This window comes from Chelonoidis abingdonii, chromosome 3 (assembly GCF_003597395.2).
Source record: "Chelonoidis abingdonii isolate Lonesome George chromosome 3, CheloAbing_2.0, whole genome shotgun sequence".
In the NCBI taxonomy this organism is placed as follows: domain Eukaryota; kingdom Metazoa; phylum Chordata; order Testudines; family Testudinidae; genus Chelonoidis; species Chelonoidis abingdonii.
Window position 1 is genome coordinate 215,529,537 of NC_133771.1, and position 15,396 is coordinate 215,544,932.

Sequence of the window (15,396 nt, forward strand, 5' to 3'; positions counted from 1 at the left end):
GAGGAGCATCTGGCAGGAATGTAGGCCCTCATCTGCCACTCGTCCAGTCTGGTTCCCTGAGGTCCTGCCCCACTGCACTGTGTATGAGAACAGGGGCAGCGAACATGATGCTACATCCATCCATTGACTGTTCTCCATGGAGTAGAGACAAGGGCTATCTTTGGTTCAGAAAACTGAGGTTTTTTTCCTCATTAAGTCATAGCTTTTCTTCCACTTATCCCCATCCACAGAATGAAGGGAGGAAACTACATAACAGCGAAGTGCAAAAGACAGATAACACCATCTTCCCTCCCCCACCTCTAGTGCTACTTCTGAGAGAAGGTGCAGAAGCCGCCGAGCCTGCAAAGCAACTGGAGAGTAGAAGAGGATGCGGAGATGGGTTGTCACTCTGGTATTGAAACACAGCCAAGGGCCTACTTACTCTACTGCAGTGCACCATAGAGTCTCCTTGAGATCCCCATCCCATAGGGACACTGGTGCACAGGAGTCAAATGATGCAGAGGTAGTCAAAGGCTGTAGAAAGAAGTACTGATCTGGACAGGTGACTGTTGGAGACATGGGTATCCGGAATGGAGGGCCCCCCTGCAAGTCAGAGTCTGAAGACAAAATAGTGGGTGATGACCCCAATGCAGTGGTAGGTGAGGTTGGACCCCCATTTTCCAGCAGATTGCTTAATATACTGGTAATGATATCTTCATCTAAACAGGGTTCTGCTAGGAAAGCCACTGTTCCTGAGTTGCCCCAGCCCTGTCCTGACCCAAGCTGGCTGGCAGCAATAGGTCGCTCAGAACACAGTGGGATATTAGGAGGCTCTAGTTGCACTTGCTTTGTGTACTGAGATAGGCTTTCAGCCAGGGAGTGGATCTGTTCAGCCAATACACTGATTGCCCATCTCTCTGTCTCGGGAGACTGCAACACTGCAGGGGACATGCCTGGGGACTGCCCTCGAACAGGGACTGGAGAAGCATCAATAGAAGGGCTGCTGCCAGGAGAAAGGGGAACCTCTGGGGAATAGAGCGCACAAGGACTGGAGAAGGGCTGTCTGTAGGGTGACTTGTAAACACTGAAGGGGCAGGATAGATTCCTCTGCCCAGCAGGTAGGACAGAGCACCCAGTCTCCTGGGAGGGTAACCCAGCTTCTACAGTGGGAGCAGGAAAGCAGGTAGTGAATGAAGGTTGTAGGGAAGCTATCAGCATCTCCTGCTGGGCATTAGGGAGCTGGCAGGGACTATAGTTGGGTATCCCCTGGTTAGGCAATGCTGACTCCTGTGGAAAGGGGTTTAGTGTTCTTGGCAGTGTCTTGTGCTCTTTTTCTCTGGCGTGGTGCCTTGGACTCAGGGCAGCTGCAGAGATGACTCTATGCCATGGATTCTGGCCCTGGAGATACTGAGCTTCTTCCTCACTGTAGAAAACAAAGAATGTGTCAGGGACTGAAGTAAGCATTGAAAGAGACCTCTCTATTCACCAGCAGCCTCAAGGGCGTCAACAGGGGCTTAGGACCATGTGGGTCAAGAGTCCTAATAACTGCCCATCTCTTGGTGAAGCACCAATCTATGACGATGCAGTCTGTTCCTGCAGGGTTCTGAAGCATCAGCCTCCCAGCAGCTTACCCAGACAGGAGGAGCTTCTAGGGCAGTTTAATGGCCCCTGCCTTCAGAGACCCCTCCAGCTGGTAGCCAACCCTATAAGGACCATGACACTAATACAACATTACTGATACTGATTTTGGCCTGTAGCAGTCACTACGCTTAATCTTCTTGTTTCTGTCATACTCTTGTGCTCTTCCCTCCATCTATAACTCCCCACTGCCCACCAGACCTCTGCCCCTCTCCATTATCTCACACTCACCTCAAAGATTAAATTCATGGTATCTGGTGATCATCTTTTGTCTGACAGTCACATTAATCTGATTTCTACTGCCCTCATCATGCTCATTCTGCTCTATGTTCTATTAAGTGCTCGGCCCGCTGAGCCTTAAACAAGTGGGGAGCAGGTGGTACCTCCTTAGGGAATAGTTTAGGAAGGAGAAGGGGTTGTACCTGAGGCTAAAGCTGGTGCAGGTGATGGTCTGTCTTCCTCTCTCATACTCCTTTGATGCTATGATTTGCATCCATGCCCAGCTCAGGTCTTTGCAGAGCAGGCGAACCACTAAGTGCCGATTGCACCTCCCAGTGTCACACACTGAAATCACAAACAGAGTGATCAGGGCTCCCATGATGGCAGTACACAGCACCTTGTCCTGTTCCCCTGGCAAGGTCACAGGCCCCATGTCATCCCCCAGCGTGGGAATGCTGTGGACAGAGCCAAAACAGGGCTTCTGCTTACTTAAGAAGGAGCTTGGTTTGGCCCAAAGGAAGAGCCGTTAACAGCATATGCATCAAATTATGTTATACTCATGGCAGTGGAACACACAAGGGCCCCAAGAGCCTAGGGATAGTGATGACAGGCATAGTATAAATGCACACATTATATGAGAGCAGAGCAAGCTGCTGGCCCAAAACGCAATGGCTGCTCCTTCCTTAGCTCATTTCTGGTAAGAATCACAGAAGAAGTGGATTTTGAAGAGGGATTGGATGGCAGAGAGCAGTGGCCTTGCTGACAGGCTCAGGGAGAGCACTACATACACAATGGGAGGGACTTGTAAGATTAGATCAATGTTAGTTGTAACATAAAACAGAGTGAACTCTGCTGCTTTTCAGAACCTGCTAAAGAATATCTCATTCCCTCCATCCGTAGAGGCATTCCTAGCCTGAGCTTGGCACTCACCCAGGCTCTCATGTTGGGCAGCTGCTGATGCAACATCTGTAGGGTGTAGGAGGCTGTACCAAGACTGACCAATCAGCTCCTCCCTCCGATAGCCAAGATGATAAATGACACTGAGGAAGAACAGAAAGGAGCAGCATCTGAGTCAACACATTTCTTGGAGATGCTTCTCATTGGTGGAAAGATTAGAGTAGAGAGTGTTGGCTAGGGGAAAGGACAGGCTCTCCGATGTGAGGATAAAGGGAAAGAGGGTTTTGGGGCACACAGAGGCATAAGCTGGTCCTTTCCTTGTTGGTGGGGGCAGGAAGAAGGAGGTGGCAACAGACCCTCTCCCCAGTGGCACTGGGTTAGGGGAAGAGGCATGCAGGGATGTGGGGGGGTGTCTATAGTTACAATGTTTGCATATCTGTTTGGTGGGCTGGCAGTGTGCATCCCAGGAGACCTGGCTCCAGCCCTGCAGAGCATGGATTGTGGCTGGCACTAGTACTCTGGAGTGCAATTGTATTCTGAACTCTCTTGCTCTCCCAGGGACTCAGTCAAGACCATGCTAAGACAGCCACCTCTTACCTCTCTGTGACATCAGTGACCTTCATATCCAGTGTATGCTGGCTCTGGAATGGGGCATCATAAGAAATGCCATCCCCATAGTCAGACAATTGCATGATGGGAGTGCAGAAGCCAAGGAACGTTAAGATGGAGGAGGAGGTCATCCCATCCAGAGCAAGAAATCGGCCCCTCACTGCCACAGCCCGATTCCCTCCATATCTCACTCGAAAGGACCTGGATGTGCGCATTTCACTGACAAACACAATTTCTGCGGCAACAAAAAGTCATTGTGTAAATTGTCAGCATCTTCTAGGAAGTTACCAGCTGCTAGATCGATGGGACAAACTGCTTGATCCCAGTCTACCTCTGGTAAAGAATCTACCCAATATACCACATTGACTTTGCAGTGGGGGCAGCTTGGAGAGGAAGCCCTACCCAACCCTGGAGAAGTTACTCCTGGCAGCAAGAGACTGAATCAGGAGTAACCGTAGCACATCTCTCAGTGATGTGCAGTCTAGATGTACTGCCTCAGCCAGTACTCGTATGGGATGAACCCTGGGTAAGACATGCTTCCTGTCCTCTCCTCTTCCTTCTTAAGCAGGATTGTAAGCTAAGCATTCTGCCTGACCTCCGCGTAGAAGCAGTTTAGAAATGGCGCTGACCCCAGGGATCTCATAAGAGTCTCTTGGGCATTTCCCAGCGACTTATGGGAGTTTGATCTCTCCTTCCATAATTCTCCAAGGCAACCATGAAGTACCCAGTAAGACCATTGAAATCACCCACAAGGCACTGCTAATAGGAGGTGTATTTGTATTGTGGGATAAGTAGCCAGAAGGTAGTGCAGCTGAAATGGTTTAGAGCAGCCCTGATGTGGGTACATAGTGGAAGAGCACAGATTTTAAAAATGATTCAGCATGAACACACTAATCCATGTGGATTCTGGTTCAAGATTATACCTACCCCAGTATTCTTGGAAGATAACATGTATTTGGGCCCCTGATAGGTACCTGTGACCTTCACTCCAGCATCTGCAGGTCCGGGTGGCAATCATTTGGATTGGTTTATCTTTTTAAAGACTGTCGTCTGGAAGGGGTTTTTCGCATAGGTCACCAGAGCTCAGGCTGGTACATGGCCTAAACCCCCATCACACACCCTTATGTACACTTCTGCCTTGAGCCCCATGAATAACCCAGCTGTCCCCCATGCCATGTATATCCTGTTTTGAGTCCTGCGTGGGCTTACCAGTGCCTGGCTGCTCCTGAGCCAAGTGGAGCTTCTCCTGCACAGCCTCATGTGCTGAACCATCTAGTAGGTTGAAGATTGAGTCTCCATGGGCTAGCAACTCCACCTGGTAGGAGAGGGCAAAAAGAGACTTTATTAGTACAGACACAAACTGGCTCACACTGGCCTGGTGCCACTGGGGTACTTATTTATGTATCACAGCATCTAATACCATGGTCACAGCCAGGATTAGAACTCTAGAGCTCTTATCTCCCAGTTCTGCCCTTGGGCCACCAGACCATGGGCACAGTGGTTTTGAATGCCCTGAAAAAAGTGGACAGATGAGCAGAGATCTCAGCAGGAAACTATTTCAAGACTTCATGTGAGAGGATGTGTGAGAGAGGCCAGACTTTCAGCAGTCAGCAGACAACGTCTCATATTAACAGTGTCCCTAGGAAGCAAGTTTCCATTAAAAACAAAACCAGGTTCCTCCAACCAACACAGGTAAGAGACAACTACAAATGACCTTGAGAAACAGAACAGGGAGAAAGGATGGGTCTGACATTCCCTTTGTGAATGAGAGCAGTGAATGACTGCTGAGTTCATGAGCACAGGTTCTCTCACTCATTCATTCCTTACCTCACCTTTCTTGCCCTTACTCTCCCACTCCCAGTATTAAAACCAGGGAACCCCGCAGAGACCAAACACAAATAGATCAGCTGGATGTATAAAGAAAGCCAGACAGCAGCTAAGCTGAAGCAGAGGAGCAGTCACGACAGCTATGCAGCAGATGGAGCTGCTACCCCAATGCACACAGCTCATAAGCAGAAATAGCCACTGCCAGAGTCCTTGGTTTCAGTCATTAACAGCCGGCAAGGATGATGGGGATGGAGGGTGGGGCAGGCAACAGAGCCCAGATGGAGAGATTCCAGGTGGAGCAATGGGTGCCTAGCACCTGTAACCATGTGGATTGTCACTGTCATCCGGTTAGCGTTGATCACTACTAGCCCAGGTTCTCATTATCCTAAACCAGCCCTGAACAAAAGCCAAGCTAGCTGCTGTGTGCTGGCATGTGGTGTGGCACTGCACATGAACAGTAACAGCCTTGTGATGGGAGCAGCCACTCCAACAGTCTATAGCTCTGCAGGGGACTCACTGACCTGCCACTGGGGAGTGGGAACAGAGTGGGATGGTGCCTTATACCTGCAACAATCTGAGCTTACCACAGAGAAGCCCAGGAGATGGGCCACGTTCTCAGAGATGTAGGCCAGTTTGCCATCTGCAGAGAGAGCAATGATGAACCCCGGCAACGAGGACAGCAGCTCCAGATCTGGCGTCATGGCAGGAGCACATTCAGATGAGTCTGCAAAACCAAAAGAGCAGCATAGAGCTACCACAGCAGTTCCTTCTGAGTGGGACGGGCAGGAACATCAACTCGCCAAGAGAGAGGTGCCATTTGTTGGGTCGCCAAGGGGACTCCATTCCCTGCACATGCTTTGCGGCTTCCAGGCCTTTTGCCAGACTAGTGTCATTATTTCTATTAGAGTAGTGCCCAGAGGCTCCAGTCAGCATCTGGGCCTTGTAGTGCTGGGTGCTGCACATGCACACAGAGTTAGATGCAGTCCCTGCCCTGAAGACAGATAGAGTGGGTGTAACGCAAACAGGGAGGGGCAGATAATGAGTAACAGTGATGGAAGCACCTCTGATGGTGTGAATATCCTGAGTGCCAGGGTTCCTCACTTCCCATGGGAGGCTGTTCCAGGTGGCCAGACCCATCAGGCTGCAGAAGCCTTTCCTGACATTCCACCTGCTTTTCCTAACATTTAATTCCATTGAGCCTGATTGCACCCCCTTGAAGCCTACCCCTCCTTGAGATTTCCAGCCTTTAAACACCTGTGGCTGTTACTCCATGGCTTTTGTTGCACTTGTCTGAAGAAAGCTACCCTCAAATTGAGGGAACCTTTCTGGCAATGAGGGACTCAGAACTGAACATGCTGTTCCTGGTGTAGTGATGACAGAGCAAGAGGCATGATCATCCTCTGCAATGTGATGACTCTGCAAATGCAGCCCTTGGGGAGGAAGAGAAGGTAATCAGAAAGCAGTTCGATAAGGTGTATGTCATGGTTCGTGGGAGCAATATCCATGTCCAGAGTGTGGTACGGGGAACAGCTATTATGCACAGTATGCCTCTGCCTACCTGAAGCAGGTATGAGACCTAATGCAGTGGGAAGCTCTGGGAGCTAGAGATCAGCTCTGCAACCTGCTGGCAGTGCAGAAACTCAACAGCAGGGACCACTCCTGCTTGGCTGTGAATGGGATAGCTGCAGGGCTGGATGTTTACCTGGAGGAAAGAGCTGTGTCCCACGGATTTGGAGACAGACCAAAGCCATGGTGTGGAGGTACGAGAGTCGCTCCTTCTCCTGTGCTGAGATGGGCAGCAGGGAGCGCAGGGTCTGTAGCTCAGCATTGATCTGATCCCGACGAGCCTTAGAGGCACCCTTTGTTGACCTGCAGAGAAGCAGAGTCTGTTAGAAATTGTGAGAAAGGTGGGAGTCCCTGCTCCAGGAGACGTTCCCTGGGAAAGGGAAAAGGGTGTAATTCATTTGTTTCCCAAAGCAGATGTTACCCCAGCTGAAGAGGAAAATCACAACAGTTTCCACTCTATGACTTCCATTAAAAAGCTACCAGGTGATGGGGAAATCTGCATCACGTTGGGCTTGGACATTCACATCCCCAGATAAAACACACAATGGCCCATTCTGAGTTTGATCTGCACACAAGTCAGGGAGTTCTAAGCTATGGTTCCCATGACAACCATAAGCAGTCGCTCAGGGCAGATAACATGACAAAACATCAAGTTGTGCAAGGGATCACTGCGGTGGCAACCAAAGGTCCCCTCTGGATCCAGGCTTCTATCAACTCAGAACTCAAGGTGCATTAACTCTGATTTTTGCATTTAATGCAAAGCAAGTGACAAGAAGTGTGGACTAGAGGCAGATACTGGGACCTGCCCAAAGCATATCCCCCTTAGCCCCACCGCCTTCCCCCAAGGTGAGCACTGCAGCAGGTGGCCACGAGATGGCACCCCAGCCACATGCAGCCCTAGAACCACATGAAGGCTCCGGATGGGAACAGGAGCAGGGAGATTGGGGATACCAGGCTGTGGTATGGCTTGAATCACCAACCCGAGGAAACAAGAGCTCAGAGACAAGGGTCTGAACCAGTACAAGCAGGAAAGGCAGCAGCCACTCAGTGGGGCCTTCCTGCAAATTCCCTGCTCTCTGAGGACACAATGCTGCCTGCAGAGCTGGCATAGCTCATGTCCCTAGGCTGAGCACTGGCCTTCAGCCACATCACCACATCACTCATGGGCCAGCCTGTGGCAAGTGATGCAGTCATGCATGCAGCATGTTTCAGCTCTGCCTTGCTGTGCATTTCAGCTCGTCTCCTCAGCTCTGCCCCAGCAGATAAAGCAATCGCTTTACAAAAACATTTGAACAGTCTGAGCTTGGAATGTTGTTATGAACCACTGACCCCCATTCACTGGGATGCCCCGTGATTACCTGCCCCCAAAACAATCGAGGGGTGCTCAGTACAGGCCAATTCCTCTCATGATTCAGATCCCCACACCAACTGCTGCCCTTGGAGAGAAGGGCTAAACCTAATCGATACTGGAAAAAGTTTCCTGGTATCGCTATTCTGGCAAACTGTCCTAGATTCCAATGGCAAAGGGCTTTTGCCACATAGCCTAGCCTGGTTTGCTGAGTAAAGTGAGCTATCCCAGGGCACGTCTTCACTGAAAATATGGAGATATACCTATATCATAGAACTGGAAGGGACTCTGAAAGGTCATTGAGTCCAGCCCCCTGCTTTCGCTAGCAGGACCAAGTACTGATTTTCCCCTAGATCCCTAGGTGGCCCCCTCAAGGATTGAACTCAATCCTGGGTTTAGCAGGCCAATGCTCAAACTGCTGAGCTATCCCTCCCCCCCATGTTAAAGTGCTGCCACAGCAGTGTTTTAACATGGCTTGTGTCGTCGCACCTCCATGAGGGGCATAGCTCCCCACGCTGGTGCACTGTCTACACTAGCACTTTACAGCGCTGAAACTAGCAGCACTCAGAGGTGTGTTTTTTCACACCTCTCAGCGAGAAAGTTGCAGCGCTGTGAAGTACCAGTGTAGACAAGCCCCCAGTCAAAGGAGTTTTATGCCACTGTATCTATACCAGGGCTTTGCCCAGCATAGAAATGTTTCCACAAAAAATCCCACCCCTAACCAGCACTGCTGCACCAGCAAAAGCCTCTAGTGTCATCCTGTCCTCAGAGGAGTGTGGCTCAGAGCAAGCCTGCCTGAGGAGCTCCCAGGCCAACCCTTTCTGGCTATAGTGGGCACAAAGGGACAATACACTTGGCAGAATATCCTGAAGAAGCAAATAGAAGATTGTGGGGGAGAGGGGGACACAATTCTCTAGATACAGTGAGGTTGGCTTTGGTTCTAGGAACACAAATAGAGCCATAGGCTGCCACAGGACCTTTGTGTCATGAATGGTTTGGTAGCTCTGCCCTCTCCATTGAGGTATGACAGAGAAGAGAAAGATCCATCTACAACCTGGGAAAGAGCCCAATCAGCGAGACTCCAAAGGGGCAGGACACTGGGGCCAGGCACAAGAACTAATGCTCTTTAACTTAGCCCACAGAGAGCCAATCTGTCTGCAGTCCATGACTCCTACTTGCCTCCACAGCCTCCTCACTGCTCTCCCCAAGCCCCTCTTCGCCTAACTGCTAACACTCTAGTTCTCTGCCCCATGAGCGCAGATACAGTCAGAGCCTCATTTCATAGCCTTCACTCCCATCCCCCTGACCCACATGTAGGGCTAAGGGAGCAGGGCAGAGCAGGGCAGGGCAGGAGGAAGCCGGCCAAGGGTGATGCCCTTTGATTCTACAGGATCGGAGAGTGCCAAGATCCAGACCCATAGCATGTAATGGGACAGTATGTCCATCCGGGTAAAGGAAAGAAGAGGGAGCAGGATGGTCTCAAACCTGAATGGCTTTGAAGTGCTGGGCTCCATCCCACTCCTCCCTCGGGGGTGGCTCATCTTCCTCAGCGGCCTGCTGCAGTGGTCACAGAAGATGATCATTTTCCTGGCCTGCATGAAGACATGGTCACATCAGAGGGGCAGGGCTGGGGACAGTCTGCTCCCTCTGGAGAGCAGCACTGGGGAGAGAAGCCAAGGGGTTGCTGTTGGGGGGAAGGAACAGCCATTCTTGGTCTCTTTCCCTGAAGCCTGGCTCCAGGTGGTATGGATGAATCCAACAGCAGGAGACATCCTCCATGTAGCAGGAAGCTGCCCTAGAGCTGGCTCTGCTGTTAGGGGGTCACTGACACACCAGCTCCTCACTGGGTAGAGGGAGAGGCCTGGGCTCTGGCAGGACCCCATGGGATGAGGGGAGGCAGAACCCCTGCACACATAACTGGGGCTAAGAGCCCCACTCATGGGCTGTCTGAATCTGGCAAAGTGCCTCTTACCTCCTTCCCCTCTGGCTCAGTCTGAACCCGCTGACCCCCTCCTGCACTGACCCTCCTTTTGTATTCCCCTTCCTGGGGCGAATGGGGGCCTGAGCCAGGCCAAACAGGATAAAATTACCTCTTGTGACGCAATTCTAAACAGCTCTGGGCTATTTTTAGAAAGCAGACTTCTAAAAATAACCCTCCACAGCCTGGCTGCAATCTGATAGGGGAAGCAATAAAAGGAAGCCTGGCTCTTTAAAACAAACCTGTCAGCTCAGCAGGAGAGGGAGGGCTGGGGCATTGGAAAGAGAGGTCAGTCACCCCCCACCCCCTGCTCTCCTGATGAAGGCATTGGCTGTCTTCTTGTCATCTATCTCCTTTGGACCCAGCATACATAAGGCCCAAGATGGGCCCAGCCAGTCAGTTCAGTCCAAAACACTTCATTGGCAGCCCAGGAAATGTGTTTTTTCTGCAAAATGTATGTGACACACTAAGCCTGGGGATTGCTGTGGGAGCAGATGCTGGCGTGTCAGCTGCAGTCCCTTGCTTGGAGTTTAATCCGGCTGTTCCCAGCTTGGGGCTGGTCTGCAATGCAAGGCTGCCCCTTTTCTCCCAGTGTGGAAAGATTTTCTCCCAGTGTCTCTCCCGCTGGGGAACTAGCAGCAGCTGCATCATCTCCTGCTGGAATACTGGCACCTGTGACTGGAGCCTTCCTACTGGCCCCTACTCCCATTGTGGGTTGGGACTCAGCATCTCGCCAGGGGAGAACAGATCTGCCACTGGTAGCAAATGCACCTCCTCCCTCCCCCCAAACAATCATCCAGAAAAATAGGCGCCAGAACAGCTTGGAAATGTTCCCAGGGCACTGGCTGCCTAATGACAGCTTTGCTCTGTGGCACAGCATAGGGCAGAGGAATCAGGCTCCTACACCCTGTCAACTGGAGCAAAGGCCCCAGGGTGCCCAGTGCCAGCTGAAAGCAGGGGGCTGAAAGTGACACACAAAGGCACCACTCCAAACCGGTTTGTGGCAGAGAATGAAGGGGATAAAATATACGACTTAGCTCCCACTGCCATGCCCACACGCAGCTCTGCTCCTGCAGGATGCTCGCAAAGGGCACTGACCCATATTCCAGCACACTGGGAGGTTGGAGTCAATGATGGAGACACTCTAGTATAGCCCTGGCTGCAGAGACAATGGCACAGGAGCTTGTGGTACGGGTCTTACCGGAGAAGATTAAAGACAGTAATTGCCAGAATCCTAGACAGCCTCTGTCACCCCACTGCTCTTTATGTAATTCCCAGGCTGGAACTGCCTCGCCCGTGGCACCGACGTTATTAACAGTACACAGCAGCAGCACACCAGGGCTCAGGACATGAAGAGACGGATAAGCCCAAATTCAGTTGTAACTACAGAGGGGACATATCTGAGTTGAAATCTGGCCGGGACACCCAGATTAACTCCGCAACACTTACAAAGTGCCATGGGATCTTTACTAGCTAGGCATGCTCAGGGCCGCAGCTTTACATTTCACAAGAAAGACAGCACCCCTGCAGCCTTCTGCGGCACTGGCTTCAGGAGTCTTGGAGTCACCATCCCCTGGATTTTTCCTAGGTCTCCCATGCGTGTACTGAACCAGTCCTACCCTGGGGGAGAGCTGGTCAGATCAGAGCCCAAAGTGGTCTGGGTGCATTTGTGGGAACTGCCATTGATTGGGCCTTAGCCCATATGTCCCTTAGAAAGCGGGCACTGACAGCTGATTTTAGGTTAGTCTGGCTCTGGTATTTTTGAAGTGCCTGTTGCCATGGCACCCACCATGCCAGAGCCAGGTGGAGATCTACCTTGACTCACCTCCTCTGGAGTAAGCTGGGGAGGGTGGAGTGGAGATGGGTGGGAGAGGCCTGGCAGATTATTAGCAGGGCACAATGGTACAGCGGAACTACTTTCCACAGCAACTCTATTGCAGTGAACTACCGCCCTTAAAATCTCCATTCCTGTAATGCCAGCTAGGGGAAGAGGAAATGTATTTGGGGTTTTTTTGCTGCCCTAGAGGAGGCCAGCTCCCCTCCCCAGACCTTGTCTTTCCTGCTGTTCTTGAGGTACTTAGCGGGGAAGCAGGCCCAGAGCCATGTGTCCCAGAGAAGAGTGACCCTGGAGCCAGCTCCAGGGTCTCATCTCCCCAGCTGTTTGCAGTGCAGTTGCTGTTCTCCAGGCAGCCATCACAGCTGGGCCACTAGCTTGAAGTGCCCTAGCTTGAAGCCAGCACTCAGCTCTGTCTCCCCAGCCCCCTGGAGCAGCACAGGGAGCATGTGCTGGAATTCAGTTGACTCTCCTCAGGGAGAAGCTAGGGAATGGGTGTGGGCACGTCCCTGCAGAGCAGGGAAAATGGAAAGCGAAGAGCCAGTGCCTCAAGCAGAGAACCAGAGATTCCAGGGTGAAATGCTGAATTCTGGGGCATCTTGGGGACATGCCCAATTCCCCAGAGACAGAGTCTGAGCTGGCAGGGCCCTGAGTGAAAGTGCCAGTCCACACCTCTCAGAGCTGCTGTCTCAGCTCTCTGCAGACTCAGGGAGGCAGCACTGCATTGGTTACACTTGGGTCACTTCCATGAGGTTCTCTTCACAGCATAAGGGCAAGAAACTTATGTTTAAAATGAACAGATTCTGGAGTCCAAAACTACAACATTGCCCCAAGCCCTGTGGCATTCCAGCCCTGGCCATTAGGAACAGACTCTTTAGTGCCCGCCTCAGGCTATTTGGAGCAGGGATTAAAGGGAGTGGTGGGGGCAGAGCAGGATTGCTCCTACTGTCTAGGAGCTAGAGCTTTATGCAGCAAGGCAGTTTAATGTTAAGGTTTCCCTGCAGTTGATTTCACAGCTCACTAGCAGCAAGTCTCTTACTGTGCAGTTTAAAGGATGCCCTCTTCTGGGCCATTGTTCCTACTTACTCCTCCTTCCCCCAATACTCCCCTCACCAGCTTCTCCCTCTCTTTGGCATCTAGACCCTTTAGGTGACTTATTGCATCCCCCTTCAGTGTCAGCTATTGGTGAGGAAGCCAGGCTAGATTCTCCCATGGTCCTTCCTTAGAACCAAACCCAAAAAGTGTTACCACCACACACTGTATTGGGAGGTACCAGGCTCCATCCTCCTCTCCCATAGCAAATGCACCTACCCACCCTCTACTTCTGAGACATCCTACCAGCCTTTGTATTCAGCTACTTCAGTACTGAATACTGCTCCCCTTCCATCGTAAGGCATCACCACTATCTGAATGAAAGCTCCTCTCTGGGACACTCCTGCACTGCCCTCCAGGCTGCAGTCTGACTTCTCCCTCACTCTCTCTCCAGCCTATTCACTCTTCTCCCCCTGCCCACTTTCTCCAGCCCAGATAACGGGACTGCTTCCTTCTTTTGCTCACAGGTCCTAGAGGCACTCCTCTTTGTGGCTGCTTTCTCCTTTGTGTTGGGAAGTTGCTTCCTTAAGGGACTGGATGACCTCAGTGCAGTGACAAGAGAAGGTGGGAAGGAACAAGGAGCTTCTCTTCCCCTGTAACATTCACCACCATGTTCACACATGCTGCTAGCATCAACAGGACCACAGTGACTCCTCCCTGGCCCCCTCTGCCTGTGGTGACCAAGTCAGCTTGTGATCTCAGCCAGATCCCCTTGGCTGAATCTTGACAGCCAGCTCTCTCGGATTCCTCTCTCTTTGCCTTTACCAACCCCAACCCTTATGCCAGTCCTGACCCTGAACTCTTTCTTCATACTCCTCCTGAGTCTATGACTTCTCATCCTTAACACAACCCCCATTAGCCTGGCCTCAGCCCCACCTCTGCTGCTATCCTCTTGCCTTCACTATGACAACTCCCTTCTCTATGGCAGCCCAAGGATGCTACTACTGTTACCTGCTCAGGTGTATGTGGAAGCATTCCTCCCCCATCAAATCCCTCCCCTCCCCCACCCCCTCATCTCTAGGGACAGTGCAAGGCAATTTTTAAAACCCTTATCTCCTTCCCCAATCTGTCTAGCACAGACCTCTTCTCTGCCCCTCGCCTTCTCACTGAGAGACTTTTCTCTGCAGCTCCTGCCATGTGGATCAGCTCCTTTGCCTCTCCCCACTCTTCAAGTCTCACCTGAAAACCTTACACTTGCTTGTAATCCTCTCTTCACTGATTAGCAGCCTCATTATTGGCCACAAAGGCCTTTGCACCAGGATTGTCTGGTGTACAGTGTGCTGTCTCCTATCTCATATCATGCAGCTCAAGAATTACCCTCTTCCCCCCCAGGACTGCAATGGCCCCAGCAGTCCCTTTCCCAAACAATGGTTCGCCCAGACATACCAGACAATGCAGCGTTGGGCTTGTTTTAAATATTTATAGAAATCAAAGCTGCTGTTTTACACCTGGAGCTGGGCAGTGGCACCGCAGCCCCTGGGCCAGCCCCTCCCGTCAGGCACAGATCAGTCTATTCCACTCAGGCTTGTGTGCAAGTGTAAAATGCAGAGAAGCCCCTCTCTCGCCTGCCCTGACAGGCTGGGATCTTCAGCCTCAGCACCCCAATTCCAGCTGAGACCCTGGCACCAGTAGGAGTCCACGCCACCATGAGGCATTGCTGGACTAACAGACGTAGGTCCCAGGGGTCTCTCTGGACACTCCCTGTGGAGGGTGAACTCTGCCAAGTCTGGAGTGGGCAGGACCAGGCCCATATGCCAGCAGTGGCCACAGAGGGTTGTGCAAGAGAAGCTGGCCTAGAAAGTCAGTTCAGCCACTGGGATTGGTGATCAGGGCACAGAGTGGCTGGACAGGGAGAACAGCAGAGCCATGCAGAGTCTGTGCTGCTCCAGCTAATAATCCTGGAGAGGTGAAGCACGTGCTGCTCCTGCAGCCAGCTAGTACTGAGGATGTGTTAATCCAGTGGGGCTGCACAGGGAGGTGCAGCAGAGAGAGACAGGCTGCTGTTGCCAGCAATGAGAGTAGAAACAATTGGCTTCTTCCTCCTTGCAGCCTGCTACCCCGTTCTGCCTGCACATTGACCTGTGCCAAGTTCCTGCCAGAGACACAGGCGAGAACAGCATGGTGAGGGCACAAGGAAGCAGGTGACAGGAGGAACAAATCCTTTGGGGAAGAACCTGAGCACAGGGCCCTTTCCTGAAGAGGATAAAAATCCATGCAGACACATTGAGATGGCAGCTCAGTCTGCACAGCGGGGCAGAGGGCAAGGAGAGGCAGAGAGGGGACTGCGTGGCAGGATTATCCATGGGAGGAAAGGATGGGGCGGCTGATGTTGCTGTTTGTTGTCATTGCTGTAAGCTCCCATCTGCAAAAAACAAGATGCCTTAGAAAGAGACAGACAGAGGTTTCCAG

General features: G+C 51.7%; 2 protein-coding genes across 3 annotated transcripts in view; both read right to left on the reverse strand.

The window, feature by feature from the left end:
- Window positions 1-123: 123 nt before the first annotated feature.
- On the reverse strand, window positions 124-14,433 carry LOC116824865 (single-minded homolog 2-like). Its single transcript, XM_075064524.1, has 9 exons — window positions 14,374-14,433; window positions 9,569-9,675; window positions 6,872-7,038; window positions 5,754-5,893; window positions 4,552-4,657; window positions 3,331-3,577; window positions 2,767-2,876; window positions 2,040-2,181; window positions 124-1,402 (listed from the first exon to the last, which is right to left on the reverse strand). Exons 2-9 carry the CDS (start codon window positions 9,664-9,666, stop codon window positions 418-420), a joined length of 1,995 nt encoding a protein of 664 aa, XP_074920625.1. The 5' UTR covers window positions 9,667-9,675; window positions 14,374-14,433; the 3' UTR covers window positions 124-417.
- The window catches only part of KLHDC3 (kelch domain containing 3), a 37,347-nt gene continuing 36,343 nt past the window's right edge, over window positions 14,393-15,396 (reverse strand). For both annotated transcript variants that reach the window (XM_075064537.1, XM_032780480.1), the window contains one exon: window positions 14,393-15,349. In XM_075064537.1, the coding sequence (XP_074920638.1) occupies window positions 15,283-15,349 (67 nt within the window). In that variant the 3' untranslated portion in view covers window positions 14,393-15,282. The remainder of the gene's footprint in view (window positions 15,350-15,396) is intronic.

Coding starts and splice junctions, on each gene's coding strand:
- LOC116824865 (XM_075064524.1), bottom strand. CDS start 9,666: ATGATCATCTTCTGTGACCACTGCAGCAGGCCGCTGAGGAAGATGAGC. Junction 7,039..9,568: donor AGCACTTCAAAGCCATTCAG/GTTTGAGACCAT, acceptor GCTTCTCTGCAG/GTCAACAAAGGGTGCCTCTA. Junction 2,877..3,330: donor GTCACTGATGTCACAGAGAG/GTAAGAGGTGGC, acceptor GTTCTTCCTCAG/TGTCATTTATCATCTTGGCT.